Below are 17,563 nucleotides of genomic sequence, written 5' to 3'. Positions count from 1 at the left end.
TGCACTCAGGCTCAGATACCACAAGACACAAGAGGATTCTGATACTAAGTTCTCGCCCCTCCTCACTAGGGAATTAGTGATTTTCCTTTTACAGAAGTAACTCACTTCAGAAACCTCCTTCCTGGCCTGAAGTTCCCTCCTTCAGTCCTGTGTCCTCTGATCTCTTTTTGCACCCAGCACCATTCCTGTCCAGGCAGTCTGTGATGGACGGTATTAGGGCATTTAATGTAATGACCTCAGTACGTGTATACTTACCTAGATAGATATTTCTAAGGAGGTGCTTTTTTCCAGTACACTGGAAAATTCTGACTGTAGCGACTCACTGCACTGGGGGGGTCTTCTGTTCTGAGTGGCTCTGATTTTGTCTCTTTGAAAGTGCTGTGGGGCTCTGTGACCTGTCTCTCCTTATGGTGCCAGGAAGCTTTGTCCGTCCCTCCAGCTTTTGTTAGCAAAGAGCAGTTGATGGGCAGAGTACAACTGGAAGGCAGCTCCTCCCTGCAGGGCTGGCCCTGAGTCTGACATTCCCATCTGCCTTTGTCAACTACCTTCTTGCCTGCAGCCACTTAACCATTTTCTGCCCAGTGTTGATTAAACTGTACTTGTTTCTAGAGCTGGCAAGCAAATAACTACGAAGCTTCTGGCTGGCCACTTAACTGATTATTCGTTCTGTCCTAAGCAATGCTGCCTAGTGGTCAAGAGCATTGGTTGTGGATCTGACCTGCGACTGTCTGGCCTTGAACTAGTTCTTCAAGTCCTCGCTGCCTCAGATTTCTTGTCTGTGAAATGGAACTGATGATATCACTTACTTTACACGGTTATTGAGACGATTTAATTAATTAGTTCGTATAAAGCACCAACTAATGCCTGATATATATTAAGCACTCAGTATGTATTAGTCATTCACTGTTTACCTTCTCAGCAAATATGTGTTGATTGTGAAACATGTGTAAGATTTTCCTTGTCAGCTTAGCAGCAGGAGGAGTCAGTCATCAGTTGAAGATGGAAAACAGGGAGGATGGCTGCCTGGCCTGAGGAGAGAACCCCAGAAGCAGATCCTGCCTTGTCTGATTTCAGGCTGGCCCATCAGTCTCCTTAGCTGTCTCCTGACCCACCACCCATGGCGGGCAGCATGTGGCCCTCTGTTGCTGACCTTGGCCGTTTGTTGAACTGCTTCTGTCAATGCGAAGTAGAGGCTTATACAGCAAGTGGACCTCTTTTGAACATAACTTCAGGATTTAATGTTGATATCTAATTGACAACACTTTTGGAGGAAAAAAAAAATCTTCTGTGACTATTTAGTGTTCCAGTTCCAGTAGGCATTTGGTAGAAATTTGTGAGTGTGTGAGGTTAACTGGTTTCTCAACTATGTGTGTATGTCATATAAGTCTCGTTCCATTTGTTTATTTAACATGTGTTTATTGAACACTCTATATATAATGCACTCTTCTAAATACTGGGGGTGAACACAACAGACAGCCGCATTTGAAGTGTGTATTCATTGGAAGATGCTAGATTGCTGTTTGCTGTGTGTTAATGCCACATCCATGCTAATGGCCGCTCCACCCACTTCTTGTGTTTCAAGGCCGAGAAGGACTCTGCCAGCTTGGACCCCTACCTCTGCCTCTCGGACTTCATCGCCCCTCTGCACTCAGGCATCCCTGACTACCTGGGCCTGTTTGCCGTTGCCTGCTTTGGGGTGGAGGAGCTGAGCAAGGCCTACGAGGAGGATTGTGATGACTACAGCAGCATCATGGTCAAGGCGCTGGGGGACCGGCTGGCCGAGGTAGAACCGTGGTGCCCTGAGGCCAGGGTCCAGGGCTAGGAGCCAGTGACGGGCATGTGTGTTTATGCATGTGTGTGCGTGTATGCGCATGTACTTCTGGCTCTAACAACACATGTACTCTTAAATCGTGAATTCTTGAGTTGCCCTCATGCCTCATCTTTGGGCACAGAGCAGCCTTCAGCAACACCATAGTTGGAACGACCCCCAGGGCCTTGATGCAGTGTTTTCCAAAAGAGCCTGAGAAAAGCCAAACAGATTTCTGATTCAGAGCTTCTCGTTCTGATGTTGGACTCCTCCGTAGATCCCTCATCTTCCTCTGTGGGGTGGGGCAGCCTATGTGGCTGTGGGGGCCACTTCTCTTTTCCCGAGGCCACTATCACGATCCGCCCCCTCCTCCACCCCCGGCCACCGTGAGCCAGAACCCGAGAGTCAGGGGAAAGTTTGAAGGGCCTCAGATCTCAGATCATGGACTATGATCGTTCAGAGTCCAGACAGAGACCAAAACTGAGCCCCAGAGCGACTGGTGACGCTACAGATGACTTGAGGCTGTCGGCTGTCACTTGTCCATCTGCAAATCTTCCCTGCCTGCAGGGCGAGCGGGATAACAGGCAGGATGGAGGCAGGAGAGGGGCTCCCACCTCTGCCTGAGCTGTGTGTTCTGTGTCCTGGTCTCAGGCCTTTGCTGAGGAGCTGCACGAGCGGGTCCGCAGGGAGCTGTGGGGTTACTGCAGTGGTGAGCAGCTGGCTGTGGCTGACCTACGGAGATTGCGCTATGAGGGCATCCGGCCGGCGCCCGGCTATCCCAGCCAGCCTGACCACACTGAGAAGCTGACCATGTGGAGGCTGGCGGGTGTGGAGCAGCACACAGGTCAGTGCTGGAGAGAGGCATGAATCTTCCTCGGGTTACACGCACAGTAGCGAAGGAGAGGCATGAAGGGGTGATGGGGAAAACATGGAGAGGGGCTTATGGTAAAATCCCCAATCCCATCTTTCCTCACCATGCGCATGCTTGAGTCATGTCCTACTCTTTGTGAACTCTTTGTGACCCAATGGACTGTAACCTGCTAGGCTTCTCTGTCCATGGGATTCTCCAGGCAAGAATACTGGGATGGGTTGCCATGCCCTTCTCCAAGGGATCTTCCCAACCCAGGGATTGAGCCCACATCTCCTGCGGCTCCTGCATTGCAGGCAGATTCTTTACCACTGAGCCATCGAGGAAGCCCTTTCCTCCTTGCTCACAGTCGATTCTAGCACTTTTCACCTCCATAGCATTATTATTTTCCAACAAAAAGAAAAGAAACACATTTTAATTTCTGCACATGAAGGTCCTGTAGAAATGGGACCTCTTCCCTCCATATTATCGAGTGGTGGTCTTACATCACCATCTTTAAGTTTATCAGTTTATTGCTTTCTCTTCACCACAACAGATGGGAGCTTAGCTGATTCATACCATCTCACACATCTCCTGCCCCGTTTCTAATACATGTGTGTTACTGTTTTCAGCCTCTCCACTAGTGAGTGACCTCTGTCACCTCTAGTAACACACTTCACATCGCTCTGTCCTTCCATTCCTTCCAGGAGCATCTCTGGACTTTTGTCTCACAGAACTCCCATCCTTCCCTTCCGCTCCCTTCCTCTTTATACTACTGTTAATGCACTGTTTTTAGTGGAGTTCATCAGAAGCGTGCCATCCACGCTGGAAAATAAAAGAATGTAGGTGCACGTGGGGAGCTGTGAGGCTTGTTGAATGTGGGCTGGCAGGAATAGCACGGGCTCAGGAGTCAGGAGGTGGGGATTTAGGACCCATAAGCCAGCTGGGTGACCTTTGACAGAGCACTTAACCTTCACACTGCTCTGTTGCCTTGTCCAGAAAGTGAATGACGTAGACTAGGTGGCCGTGACGTGGGCTCATGCTTAGTGGGGCCCAGCTGTCAGTCATCCCCTAGTGACCTTGGCCCCACAGGAGCCTCTGCAGGCCCAGATGATGTCCTTATCTCCAGGGTTGGGGTCCTTGTCTAGAAGGCCCAGGTGTAGCCTCTGTGACTGATCTTGGAGGGCGGGGAAGAGTGTAGAGTCTTCCAGGCCTCCTCCCCACCCCTCCCCTGGTCACAGGAGATCTGCATGTCCTACATTTGTTCATCCCCTCGGTGGGAGTTTGCTAGACTACTCTGCTCATATCTTTCGTGCCACGTCATGTATCCACCTAAAAGGCACAAGTTCACTCTCACTCACTCGTAAATGAGACTTTATTGGGTGCCTACCAACCGGCAGGCCTGTCTCAGCACTGAATAAATGAGCATTTTTCCTCATGCTGCTCTCCACAGGCATTAGGTTAACAGAATCGCTGGCCATGGCACCTGCTTCAGCAGTATCTGGCCTTTACTTCTCCAACTTGAAGTCCAAGTATTTTGCCGTGGGGAAAATTTCCAAGGATCAGGTAAGTTAGCTGTTTCATTGTAGGTGGCATCCCTTGGTGCCTGTCTTGTTTTAAATGGAACTGTTAAACCTGTTTTATTTTGCATGTGAATGAGAATAAAATGAGAGGCAAAAGATGAAGAAATTTATCCCCACTAATGTCTTGCTTTGGTTTCAACTCATTACTCCAATTCTAGTCCTCCCATGTATAGATTGACCACTCTCCCCTCCCCTCCCCTCGCCCCCACACCCCAGCCAGGCCTCTAAGCACCAGATAGTTACTACATACTGTTTTTCTGCCCAGAGAATAAGGCACCCTAGTGAATAAATAAATATCTGTCTCTGCTTAACTCAGTGGATCACTATTAAGATAAGACATGAAAAGTACTTAGAGTATCTTAGTGAATGCTGTGGGAACTTTAGTTCAGAAAGTCATATCATTTTGTTTTAACAAACTGCCTTTAATCCTTTGCAGATTGAGGATTATGCTTCGAGGAAGAACATGTCTGTGGCCGAGGTTGAGAAATGGCTTGGACCCATTTTGGGATATGATACAGACTAACTTTTTTTTTTTTAAACTTGTCTGTACTTGGTGGTCCTCAGGGAAACACAGTCCAAAGTGCCTTAATCATAATAGCGCAATGGCCAGGAGCTCGTCTGCATCTGGTTGCCCTTTGCACCACTTCAGGGTCTGGATGTTTGGGGGAACCTTATAGAAGACCAGGGTCTTCAAGTAGTTCTTGTAAAGCAAGCAGCTGTTTTCCAGGGTACTTTGAATAAAGAGCAGTGAGTAAGGCTCCAGGGGGTGTCCCTGGTCCCTTGGGGACTAGAACAAGCTGGAAATGGAGGTCTTTTGCATTTCAAAGCAAGTTAGACTTTTTTCATTTTTATCACAGACCTAGGAGGTCACTTCTTTTTTCTCTCTCTCTCTCAGAGAAAAGCCTGAAAGTCAGTTGAGTAAAGAAATGTGACCCTGTGGCAGAGTGATGCCGTGAGCAATGGGACATTTTATTTTTTTTTTAATGAGTTTATTTTCTGTTTTTTAACTTTACAATATTGTATTTGCTTTGCCATACATTGACATGAATCCACCATGGGTGTACATGTTTTCCCCTTCGAGAACCCCCCTTTCACCTCCCTCCCCATCCCATCCCTCCGGGTCATCCTGGTGCACCAGCCCCGAGCACCCTGTATCATGCGTGGAACTTGGACATTTTAATCTGAGTGGTTAGAGCAGTTACTCTGACAGGGAAGAAGCATCACTCTGCTCTCTGTCCTGAGACCTCCTTTACTGAAACCTCAAGGAGATGCTTGAAGGCGTCCCTTTAGCCAAAGGCGCGCTCTCCCTGAGGCTTACTAGAGGCACTCAGGCTGCTTGCCCTGGCGAGGCAAATACAGTTGCATTCTCCAAGCATTTTGTTCTCTAATTTCCTATTCTCTTGCCCTGAGGGGGAAGGAGGAGGTAGGCAGAGGGAGTGGCCGCTAAGGGTAGTTAACAGCCTTGGGTCGTTTTCCAGAATTGAGCAGGCTCGGCTGCATGTCCTATGCAGAGTGAACGGACGGGCAGTGTCACTCTTCTCAGTTCTTCCTTTTCTGCGCTGCCCCAACTCCAGATGTGTATGGTATGGGAACAGCACGTGGACTTGTTCATGGTCATTGCAGGGAAATGGTTAAGAGCGTGGGCTTTGAAGTCAGACACACCCGGATTAAGTTTCAGCTTTGCCACATGCTTGCTGTACAAGGGAGGCAAATTACTTCCGTTCTCTTAACATAATTTTCTCATTTGTAAAATGGGGATGGTGATACTAGTTCCTCTCTTGTGGGCATGAGATGTGGATTAAACAAGATAACGCATGTAAGACAGGTAACATGGGTCTGGCACATAGTGAGAGCTTGACAGACAGCAGCTTCTAGAGGTCTCTAGAGCTCAGCACAGGGTAGGTGCTCTAGGAAGCGGAATAAGAGATTAATGGGGGTGAAAAGGCATTCAAGAAGTGCACATGGGAATGACTGGCTCAATATACTAGATACTCTTTCTGGAATTAGAGCCCCGTTGAACACAGTGACTGGAGTGAGAAGCTACTTTCTATGTCATTGGCATCATCAGATCTCATTTTCTGTAAGACAGTCCGCCCTCCCCTCGTGGTATAAGCTGGCCTCGTCCCAAAGCAGTTATATCAAATATACATTCAGGTATATTGGAGGTGAAAGGGGGAAAAAGCTTAGCAGTTGATAATCCTATATAACTTAGCATATACATGTGTTCCTGAAGAGCAGCATGCCTTTTCAGGCATCACTGGCCCTTAAAGAGAGAATTATATGCTTTCTTTTAAAAAGAGAATTATATGCTTTCTTTAGGGTCCATTTAATCTGTGCCAGATTGAGAATGGGGCTCAGTTTCCTGAGATGCTCAGTTGGAGGACTTATTTCTCTTCCGTAGCAGCTCTGTTACTCTAGGCGTTGGCACATCCTTCTGTATAAGAAAGAATAACCTTTTCCTAATATTTTAATGTATTTTATCTGAATAACCGTTGTCAAGAGTCTCCTAGTTTCATTAAATGTTTACCATATCTTAACTCATTATGTGACAGAACGGCTTCCTTCATTGTATTGTTGATCTAATCCCATGATAGATGCCTTTTATCTAAAGACAAAACCAATTTGTTCAAGTTTGAGTCCCTGTATTTTCACTAAAGAAGATAGAAGATAGCTTGAGGAAAACCCCTTCTTTAATTTATGTCAGGTGACCTCAAAGGCAGGAAGGTGACCATGCTGTACCTGGAGTCTTTTCTGTGTCTCTGCCCACACATCCAGACGTCACCTTGTCGTCAGCATCCGTGGCTCTCACATCCACTCGCTCACTCTCATCATTCCCATTAGGGATCCAATGTTTATTTTTCCCTCTAAAGAAGCACTTGTTTGGAAGCTTGCTCACTCTGCTACCTGTGTATGGGATGGAGGCCAGTGTATGGGATGATGGTTGAGGTCAGGTCTCATAATGTTCTGTTTCTCCTCTGAGACATTCTGCTATTCCTTCCATTCACAGCTGGGCTCATTTAGAGAATAGCCTGTCTTCTTATCTCCATTTCTCTTAGGCTTGTCTTCAGTAAATATCCGAGTGTCTACTTTGTGCCAACCGCCTTTTCCCATTCTCTCCTTAACTCAGTGTAGTTAGATGTTTTTTTTTAACCCATCTCTTCTGTCATAAATGACCTCTTAATTGTTAGATCCATTAAGATCTAACATTGGCTATTCTAGTGATTTTTCTTCTCTGGATTTGGGCAATGTTGACCACTTCAAATATCTTCTTTCCCTGTTTCTTCCTGACCTCACTCTTCTGGTTAACTTTACATGTTTCTTATTTCTTAGCTTCTTTCATACTTTTCTCTTCCTCTACCCATTTAAATCCTGGTCCTCACGATCCCATCACTAGTTAATTTCTTAGTCATATAGTTTTAGTGGGCAATCTCATGAAACCAGTATCTTTATCCAGACTCCTCTGTCCTGAAGGACATAGCATAGCAAGCATCCAGGATACAAGAGATATCTCAAACCCAGTGTGTCTCAAACCAGTATCATCCTACTCTTCTCAAATTCTTGATATATTCAGTAATGAAGAATTCCACCATCACTCCAGCAGAAACCTCAAACTCACCCCAATTTGCACATAAAAGACACACTTGTAATTGGGAAGGTGAAATACCTTTCCCAATACATTAACCAAATGGTTAAGGCAGGCAGTGTTTTAGGTTAAGGGCTGATTTGGGACTTGAGGGATAAAGGTGAAGAAACAAGGTAGAAACAAATGAAGAACTGTCTTTGTTCATGAATACTGAAGGTTGTAAGGGTGTCAGATCTACACCCAAATTAACTATAGACTCAATGCCATTTCAAGCAGAAATTCCAACAGAGGTTTTGTTGAATGTGATGAGCAGATATGTAAATGTCTCTGGAATAGCACAGGACTAAGATAGCTGGATGCTTCCAACTATGAAGAGGTTGAGGAGACTTACAAGATAGTTTTATTGTAGAGTCTGTGTTATATGTGGTGCAGAGGTAGACGTTCTGAGCAGTGCAGTGAAATGAGGACCCTGGAAAGTTGCATATATACTGACCTTTGAGATATGATGAGATGACAGATCAGTGGGGGAGGAAGGGTGACTCCATAACTAGTTCTAGAACAACGGTTATCCTTACAGAAAAAATGAAGTTCGGTTCATGCCTCACACCTCACCTAGCAATCAATCCCAAATACATTAAGATCTGAATGACCAAAAGCAAATATTTAAATGTTTCCATGGGAAAAAAGTTTGGGCAGGAAAGAATCTCTTGAGACATATGCTAATCATTAAAGATGATTAAGTCAAATATATTCAAACTAGCACTTAGGTTAAGCTAATAATTTAGTGTAGTAAAAAGACAAACCAAGGCTTGATATTTGCTATACTGTTAACTGAGAAGGAAGTATTAAGAAGAATATAGAGAGAATTCCTATTTTTTAAATAATAGGAAAACAGACTTCCTCTTCCCAGGATGGTATCTAGAGGCATTCAGGATGGTCCAGCATTTGATATACTGCTGTAGGCTTTCCTACAATACAGCCTCTTAACAAGACTAGGCTGTCCTGCTGCTGCTGCTTAGTCGCTTCAGTTGTGTCCGACTCTGTGCGACCCCATAGACGGCAGCCCACCAGGCTCTGCCTTCCCTGGGATTCTCCAGACAAGAGCACTAGAGTAGGTTGCCATTTCCTTCTCCAGTGCATGAAAGTGAAAAGTGAAAGTGAAGTCGCTCAGTCGTGTCCGACTCTTCAGGATCCCATGGACTGCAGCCCACCAGGCTCCTCTGTCCATGAGATTTTCCAGGCAAGAGTACTGGAGTGGGGTGCCATTGCCTTCTCCGAGGCTGTCGCCCTGGTAATAGAATTGTTTACCTTTATATCAAGAAGGTTGGGATAGCACTAAAATCCACCTGTGGTGTGTGCCCAGGCCAGCTTCAAGGAGTTTGTGCTGTGAGACCTAAGGTTCTTTATGAGGTTGTCTAAAGCAAAAAGACATGTCATCCGGGCCTGGTTTTCTGTGTGGCGTGTGTGTCCGTGACAGGATCGAGTGCACGTCCCTTATTGAGGAGCAGAAAATCATTGTGAAAGTGTTAAGAGCAGAAGCAGAGTCAGAAAGCTAAATTTAAGAAATGAAGCTTTTTTGAATAATTTTTAAAAATCAAAAAGAAGAAAGAAGAATGGAAAAGACTTGAAGAGGCATTTCACAGAAAATACATGGGGCTTTAAATCAATAGAAACCTTGGAGATACGAATTATGATCACAATGAGCTTGTAAGTTACATCCATGAGATTTATAAAGTTAAGGAGTCTAACAGCACCAGGTGCTAAAGAAGATCCTGGTGAGCTCATTTCATGATGTGTGAACAGGTGCCCTGCTTTAGAAAACATCCACACCTCACCAAGTTGAACATTTGCACACTTTGGGCTCTAGCTTATGACTCCACCTTCCAGCTCTGTATCCAGTAAACGCCTGCATTTGTGTACCAGGAGGTATGTACAAAAATGTTTATAGTAACACCTTCATGATAGTTATAACTGGAAAAACTGAAATGCCTTCCTGTCTACAGGACAGCGTTTAAGTAAATTAGGTATATTAACAGTAAGGAATATCATTCAGTAGTAAAAAAATAAGTGAACCACAGCTATACCTGACAAGAAGAATGAATCTCTGAAAATATTAAAGAAAAAAAAAGCAAGTCCCAGGATACGATTGAGACTATTTTTATTGAGCTCAAAACCAAGCAAAACCAAAGAGCATCTTCTCAATGCATGCATAAATGGTAAAACTAAAACTGTAAAAAAAAAAAAAGATAAGCCAAAATTCAGCCTGCTAATCACCTCTGAGAGGGAAACAGAGGGAGCAGATATCACAGACACATGGGTAGATGCTGGTCATTAGTAATGTTCATGTTTTGGGGTTGTAAGGTTTATGGTTGTTTATTATGTTATGCTTCACAACTAGCTTTATATTACAGAGTTCTGTATTACATATGTTGTGCTTAATGTATTATAAAAATAATAAAGGAAAAATGAAATAATAAGCCAAAATCTGGGGTGCTGACTTTGTAGATGTTTTTTATGTGTCAAATATGTTTTTTAAACAAAGGAAGGGCAAAGAGCACAGCGATGCAAAGGTGGGGGGTGGGAGCTGAGAACTGGGCATCTGTGCCTGTGTCCAGCTACAGCTAAGTGTGCCTCCAGATAAAGGCTTTGAAGGATAATCACTGGTGGTATCCTGTGCACAAGCGGAGAATGTAGACGAGGAGAGAGGCGTTCTGGGCAAATGGGCCCTGACGGAATAGGACAGTTGGGACACCTGACTTTGGAATTCTGGAAGAATGGCTGGGAAGCTTCGTCATGGAGGTGGAGGTGTGGATGGGATGGCATCTGGAGAATCTGAAGAGAAGATGAACTTGGTTCTGGGACCGAGGAAGAGGAAGAGCCAGTGGAGGAGCTGACATGCGGGGGAAAGGAGACCGGGAGAGGGGGCCACATCGGGCAAAGCAAAGGAAGAGAGAGTTCAAGATCTGACCACAGAGTCTGGTGCTGCCAAGAGCTCTGGGAATGGGACCCCTCTCATGGGTGACCCTCGTGAGAGCAGTTGGAGGGGGCTATGGGGACTGTGCTTGGTTGAAGACAGTGGGAGGTGAGGCAGGTTACTTGGTTGTCTTAAGAAGATGGGATGGGAAGATAGAATTGAAAGTGTTTAAGATAGAAAAAGACTTTTATGCTGAGGAGTAAGTACCAGGTAATGAAAAAAAAAAAAGACTATCATCTACCAATCACCAACATTTTAAACCTGGGAGTTATTCCAAAACCTGCCTTTTTTTTCTTTCAAACTTCACATCCAATTCATTCTCACACCTGGATGGTTTTACCCACTAAATATCCATGCCTGGTTTAGGGTCTCATAATTTCTCCTGTAGAGCCCTCTGCCACAGTCTCTGGGTTATTTTCCTGGCTTCCTTTAGCTGTAAATGTGAGTGTTCTGATGCTTTATACCCACACCAATCCTTCTGCCTAAACTAGTCCCCCCTCCACCCCTCATTGTCTCAGATACACGCATGTGAAAAAACCTCCATGTTCTGACCCTGCTCCACATGCTCCAGCAGCCCTAAACTGCTGCAGTTTCCCCACTGGTCCTGAAGGAGGTGTCTGCTTGCGTTGTCCCCTCTGCCTGAAATTATCCCACCCTTGAGCTTCAGGACAGCTTCTCAACCCTCCGCTCCCCTCCTCAGAGCTAAGTGAAATGACATCTCGTCTTACCTCCTTAATGGCAGGGTGCATATTTCACAGTGTTCTCACGACAGCAATAGTATACATTGCCACTAAACTCTGACCCTGCTCTCTGAAGGGCAGGTTTGGAACCTTGTTCATCTATGCCGTGTCTAAAATAGCTCTTGATTTGTGACAGGTGCTCAGTAAAGTTTGTCTTCAAAGAGAAGCAGATGCTTTTTGGGGGCAGTGGTTTGTGAGGAGAACAGAGTGAAAAGCTCCCTGAGGGCAGGGGCCATGCCTCTGACAGCTCAGAGTACCCAGAGCCTCACTCAGCACCTGCCACGTAGTTTGCTACTGCTGCTGCTGCTGCTGCTAAGTCGCTTCAGTCGTGTCCGACGCTGTGCGACCCCATAGACGGCCACCTACCAGGCTCTGCTGTCCCTGGGTTTCTCCAGGCAAGAACACCGGAGTGGGTTGCCATTTCCTTCTCCAATGTAGTTTGCTACAGAGTTTTCTAAATGAGCAGAGGGAAGCAGTGATGATTTCTCTTGATCAGAAGGAGACTGGGACATCAGAGCCCTAGCACCCTCCACCCCCAACTTAAATTTTTTTAACTACCAGTAAAGATGGCAGACTGGCAGCCCTGCAAGAAAACCACCTCACTATAGCTTCTTGCTATAGATCAGCTCTATGTGTCGTCAGATTGCAGAGCAGAAAGTATATTATGATTCCACATGTGTGTGTTTTTTCAAGAAATGTATGCAGTGAAAATGTCCACGAAGATATACAAAATTCTTAAACCTCTCTGGGGGATAGGAACAAGGGGTGAGGACCTCATGGTGTAGGTATGCCTCACTTTCTGCACTGTTTCAAATGTTTACAACAAAGATACTGTAAGAAAGATTAGCTTGGCAACAAAATCCAGCTTGAAATAAATGCTATTTTGAATAATCTGAATGAAAATTGTGTTCATTTAAGTGAATTAACCCCTAAATTCAATGTCATTTCTCAACACTTAGAATATCTAATTCCATTTACATTCTCCCATCTTCAAATGTAACTTTCAAAGGTATATTTTGCCTCGTCTCTTGCTTTTAGGTGTTATGATAGTCTTTTGGAGACTCACAAAGCAGCGATCTCTAGAACTGTTGTCTAGGAAAGGATTACAGATTAAATGATTTTTGAGAACCTTGAGAGTAGATATTCCATGAAATGGAAGAAACACAAACCAGACAGACTCATGAATGATATTTATCACAGTTTCTGCCTTCCACAGTGCAAATACCTATGGCAACCTACAGAGTATGAAGCTTGCAGCCACTGAGAAAAGAACTTTGAACTTTTTACAATTCTGTTTTATTCTTTCATCCAGAGAGAAACCAGAATAAAGTGACATTTCATTCCAGATTATCTGAAAGAATTCCAGTACTTACTTCTCTTTAATCATGAGACATTATCCTTTTATAGAAAAGAAGAGGCTGGAACTTCCCTGGTGGTCCAGTGGCTGGGACTCCACACTTCCAATGCAGGAGCCATGGGTTCAATCCCTGATGAGGGGACTAAGATTCAACATGGCACTTGGTGTGGCCAGAAACAAAAATAGGCATTTATTTTGTGCATGTTTTCAATGAAAATATGTGAAATCCAGTTGTCTTGGTGAATAGTGCTAAATATCATTAGTTAAAAATACTTTAAGATCTGAGAAGACATGGGGACCAAGTGTCAGCAACTCAGACATCTGAGCTGCCACTCAGATGGGCCCACAAGACAGATAATAAATGTCTCCAAGGCTTTTGAATACTTTTGTGTCTACTCTCAATGTATGCAGAATTTATGGATAGTGTTTGAGATGGAAGACTGAGAGAAACTTGGGAGAGATTGACATGAACAAAGGTGAACTCTCCTCAGAGATTAAATGTAAAACACCTCAACCTAGAGGAGAAGTATGTTTTACGCAAACCTTTGATGGTGGAAGATTGGCTGGGTGGATCTTAGCAGAAGCAAAAGAAGATGATACAGATGTGGAGCTTTCTATATACGAGGCCTCTCCTGGAGTGTGATGAAAGGATTTCTTCCTCCTTGTGTAAAGCCTTCTAGTGTAAAGTGTAGGATTGTTACATCCTAAAGCAAGATCGGCTTCTCTTCAGGGGGGAATTGAAAGAAATCCAAGAACTTGGTGACAGAGGGCTGGTATTGAAATCTAGAGCAGAGTAATATTGCAAAACTTGGTACTTTTCCTGAACTTTGCTTTATTTTTGTATAATTTGGCTTCTGAATTTGATTGTATTTGAATAATGAATCTAAAAATCCAGATTTTCCTTTTCATTTACTTAGATGCACATATACATGAATATACGTAAACGAGAGCAAAGCAGGTTCATTTTTAAATTATATATGCACGCATGCTAGGTCACTTCGGTTGTGTCCGCCTCTGAGACCCCATGGACGGTAGCCTGCCAGGCTCCTCTGTCCATGGGATTCTCCAGACGAGAATACTGGAGTGGGTTGCTGTTTCCTTCTTCAGGGGATCTTCCCAACGCAGGGATCGAACCCACGTTTCTTATGTCTCCTGCATTGCAGGTGGATTCTTTACCATTTGAGCCACTAGCGAATCCCATACTGTAATCTATAAAATTCAGCCAACATAAGCTACATAGTGCACATTAAAATCATTGTCTTTATTTTAACTCTTCTTAGAATTAGTTGCTATTAAGATACTAACCTCAGTGTATTTAGAATGAAACTATAAATATTGCTGTTAAATCAGTGATAAGATTCAAAGGTAGCAAATTTATTTTAAAAAGGAAATGTGTATATAGATCAGTGTCTTTCAAGCCTGTACCCCTTTTAAAAGGCACATATTCTCACAGACAACCCCCATCCACCCCATCTCCCCACAATGAGTTATACTAGTTTTATTTATTATAACATTGCTTGCATGTGTATTGTTATAAAATCAAGGACAAATTCTTCAATCTTATTTCACCTGGTATAAAACCAGAATAGAACTATACAAATAAGATTACAAAACTTATAATTTTCAAGTTAAAAACAAAGAAAAGGAAATGTGTGAATTTTATATTCTGCTTTTCTCAGAAGGATCAACTGTCCAAAGTTGATTACAGCATAAAGGACATCATTAACTATAAAGTATATCACTCTAGAGCCCCTGAAGTTTTTTGGTTAGCATGTTAAACATATTCCTACATGATACAACTAAAATACCATTTTATATTTTAGAAATTTTTAAAAATAAGGTATTAGGTATAATTGGCTTAATTTTTCAGTTGTGAGACTTTGGCTTAGTAGTATTGCCTTTTCAATAAATTTAAAATATTAAGTAAAGAAAATGTTTAGCCTGATATGATAGATTGTTGCTGGTGTTTGCTGAAATGAACACATCAAGAAAATCTCAAAAGTTCCAGTGAGAAAATTCTTAGTGTCAAAAGTGCTTGGTTATTTTAAAAATAACATAACTCTTTACTGAAAAGTAGCAATTAGCTTTGAGACATATCTCAATGGCTTGTCTTATATAAAGCCTTCCATCTGGTCATCATCTGATTTCTCCTAACATTGCTCTGGGCAAGTAGTAACACGTGCACTTTAAAACTGTTGAGGAATCTGAAGGACTAGCTTGGTCTTTAGTAGAACCAAGGCTGGTTCTTAGTCTGTAGAGTTCTATTTCCCTCCACTGTGCCTTCAAATTAATCATCTTGAATAAAGTTAGGAGTCAAATATTAATGAGTGGATATATCCTACCTTCACCACCACCCCCCCCAGATGGAGTTGTATCATAGAAGGAAAGAGATGGGGCATCTCTATACAACTTTTTTTTCCCTATATAAATTTTTGAGTCCATTTCACTTGGCAGAGGGATAAGTTTGGGTAAAATTCTTTTTCATAGTTAGAAAAATGATCAGTAAGGTGAAAATAATTAAAAAACTTAATCCTGCTTCACACTTTGTGTGTTATCATCCAACAGACAGATGAGACCAGAGAAAGACCTTGTGAGACTCCATCAGCTACAATTAACCATTGTGGGGAAAACAGACAAAAACAAAACTTTACCAGAAAGTTGAAGATAGGTATATTATTTATTCTATTTGATAAGGTACGCAGTGAACTTCCTTTATCATTTGTAATAGTTAATGCTGATATCAACCGGGGTTCTTGACCTTCCCCAGTCAATAGAAATCTACTAGAGGCCAGACAAAAAATTCAGGCAAAGCTTTACTGGGGCCCTGCTGCAGCAACGGGGGAGCAATAGCAAGTAACAGGTTCCCTTGCTCGCTCTGCCTGGGAGTGAGCTGGTTCCTGATATGGGGTGATGGTAGGGTGTGTCCATGGGTCGGGTCGGGGGGGGCTTAGGTGGTTTGCCCACCCCTTTGGTGGTGTTGAGTGCAGGGGGCACATGCTTGCTTTCATTCCTGACACCCTGCTTTTCTTCCTGGCTCTTCAGAAGTGGCAGTTACTGGTTTCTTTGGGTTTTGTTTTTTTTTTTGTCTTTTTGTCCATAATTTGCCCCAACTACGTATGCACGCAGTTATTTTTAGTCCCTTATAGTTTCTTTGTATTTTGTTGCTCAAGAAGTAGCTTGTCCAGATGCAACCACTGCAGTAAAGTGTCCCAGGTCCCAGCCCGTCTCAATATCACAACCCAAATTTAGAAATTCTAGTAAACACATAGTAGAAAACTTAAGTATTTGTTGAATGGATGAAATCATACTAGAGAGCTAAACAACAAGAAACCAGCTAGGAAGTGAGAGAAGAAACAAATACTGTGTGATATCACTTATGTGAGGAATCTAAAAAAAAAGTAGAATCCCCACCCCCCCAGAAAAAGAACAACTTTTTTATAAAAACAGAATTGAATGGTGGTTATCAGGACCTGGGCCTGGGGTGCGGATGGGGTGGGAATTGGGGTGATGTTTAAGGGTACGAATTTGCAACTAGATAAGTTTTGAAGATCTAAGGCAACACATAGTGATTATAGTCACCCATACTATATTATAAATTTCAGAGTTGCTAAGAGACTAAACATAACTGTTCTCAACACAGAAACGATAAATATGTGATGTGATAAAGGCCTTAGCTCACTGCCGTAGTAATCGTATCACAATATAGAAATGTATCAAACCAACACATTGCACATCTTAAAGTTACACAAGGTTATATGTCAATTATATCTTTTTAAAAAAGCAGGTAGCTTCAGAGAGCTCTTCCAGCATCCAGAGACATGCTGCACATGACCAGTGCAAAGAAACGAGAGCAGAAAACAAATCTGCATCCATCAGTGACCTTTCCAAAGCCTACAATTCAGTGATCACTGATATCCATAATGATGAGTCGTAAGTATTGTAATATTCCTTCACCTTCCTTCTTCATCATCCAAGACTCATGGAAGTCCAGTGGCACTTCAGTGTTAGGTACATTTTACCATGTGAATTACTGTATCTGAAGGCTGGCCACCCAAGGATGATAGTGTGATTCTTTTCCTTTAAGCAGAAGGTAGATGAAGAGAAATCCTTCCCTCCCCTGTTGTCAGAAAACAGAGTTTATCTTCGTCTGCTTTCATCTGTGGCAGGAGAGCCAGGCCTGACACGGTTTAAACTAGAGAGAGAGGCGCTGAAGTCAAGGAGGTTCACTGGGGTGAATGAAAAGATGCAGAAGGAACATGGTTACAAAACGAAGGAGTGTGTCATGACAAGGGTGTCAGCTCAGACCCTGGAAGCTGAAGGGGCTGGTGCCTGGCAGGGCTGAGTCACCTAGCACCGCTGGCATTGAGGGGAAGGCAAATGCTAATTTTAGACGGTTTGTATTGGATTCGCAGGAGGCTCTGACTTCAGAAAGCAGAGTAATTATTGGGTTTGATTAAGTGAAAAGTGACGTTTGACTTTAGATGCCACCCTTAAATTTTGACTCACAATGTGTGTAGCAGGGAATGTGAAGATTTCTGGGTGGTGGGAAGCAAGAATGAGTTTTACAAAGGGTTTGGTCGTGTAAGTAGCCAATATTTGTGGGCATACTTGAGGTCAGGGAGCAGGGGGGAAGGTAGGAAAGAGGAATGCTCCATTTAAAGCAGAGAAATTC

At 43.5% G+C, this 17,563-nt stretch overlaps 1 protein-coding gene across 25 annotated transcripts in view; it reads left to right on the top strand.

Annotated features, from left to right (window-relative positions):
* Positions 1-17,563, top strand: part of MTR (5-methyltetrahydrofolate-homocysteine methyltransferase) — a 246,445-nt gene that overhangs the window by 110,937 nt on the left and 117,945 nt on the right. For 6 of the 25 annotated variants that reach the window (XM_081569325.1, XM_081569307.1, XM_081569309.1 and 3 more), the window contains 5 exons: positions 1,583-1,783; positions 2,459-2,651; positions 4,108-4,220; positions 15,457-15,585; positions 16,676-16,821. In XM_081569325.1, coding sequence (XP_081425451.1) covers positions 1,583-1,783; positions 2,459-2,651; positions 4,108-4,220; positions 15,457-15,585; positions 16,676-16,821 — 782 coding nt within the window. Of the gene's footprint in view, positions 1-1,582; positions 1,784-2,458; positions 2,656-4,107; positions 4,221-4,673; positions 9,429-15,456; positions 15,593-16,672; positions 16,822-17,563 lie in introns of those variants that run through there. The other 19 variants (XM_081569305.1, XM_081569303.1, XM_081569304.1 and 16 more) reach the window with 7 other exon arrangements.

The sequence above is a fragment of the Giraffa tippelskirchi genome, chromosome 2, assembly GCF_054371585.1.
Source record: "Giraffa tippelskirchi isolate mGirTip1 chromosome 2, T2T-mGirTip1v1.2.pri, whole genome shotgun sequence".
In the NCBI taxonomy this organism is placed as follows: Eukaryota; Metazoa; Chordata; class Mammalia; order Artiodactyla; family Giraffidae; genus Giraffa; species Giraffa tippelskirchi.
Note: the sequence above shows the minus strand (reverse complement) of the source record. Positions and strands in the feature narration are given on the sequence as shown.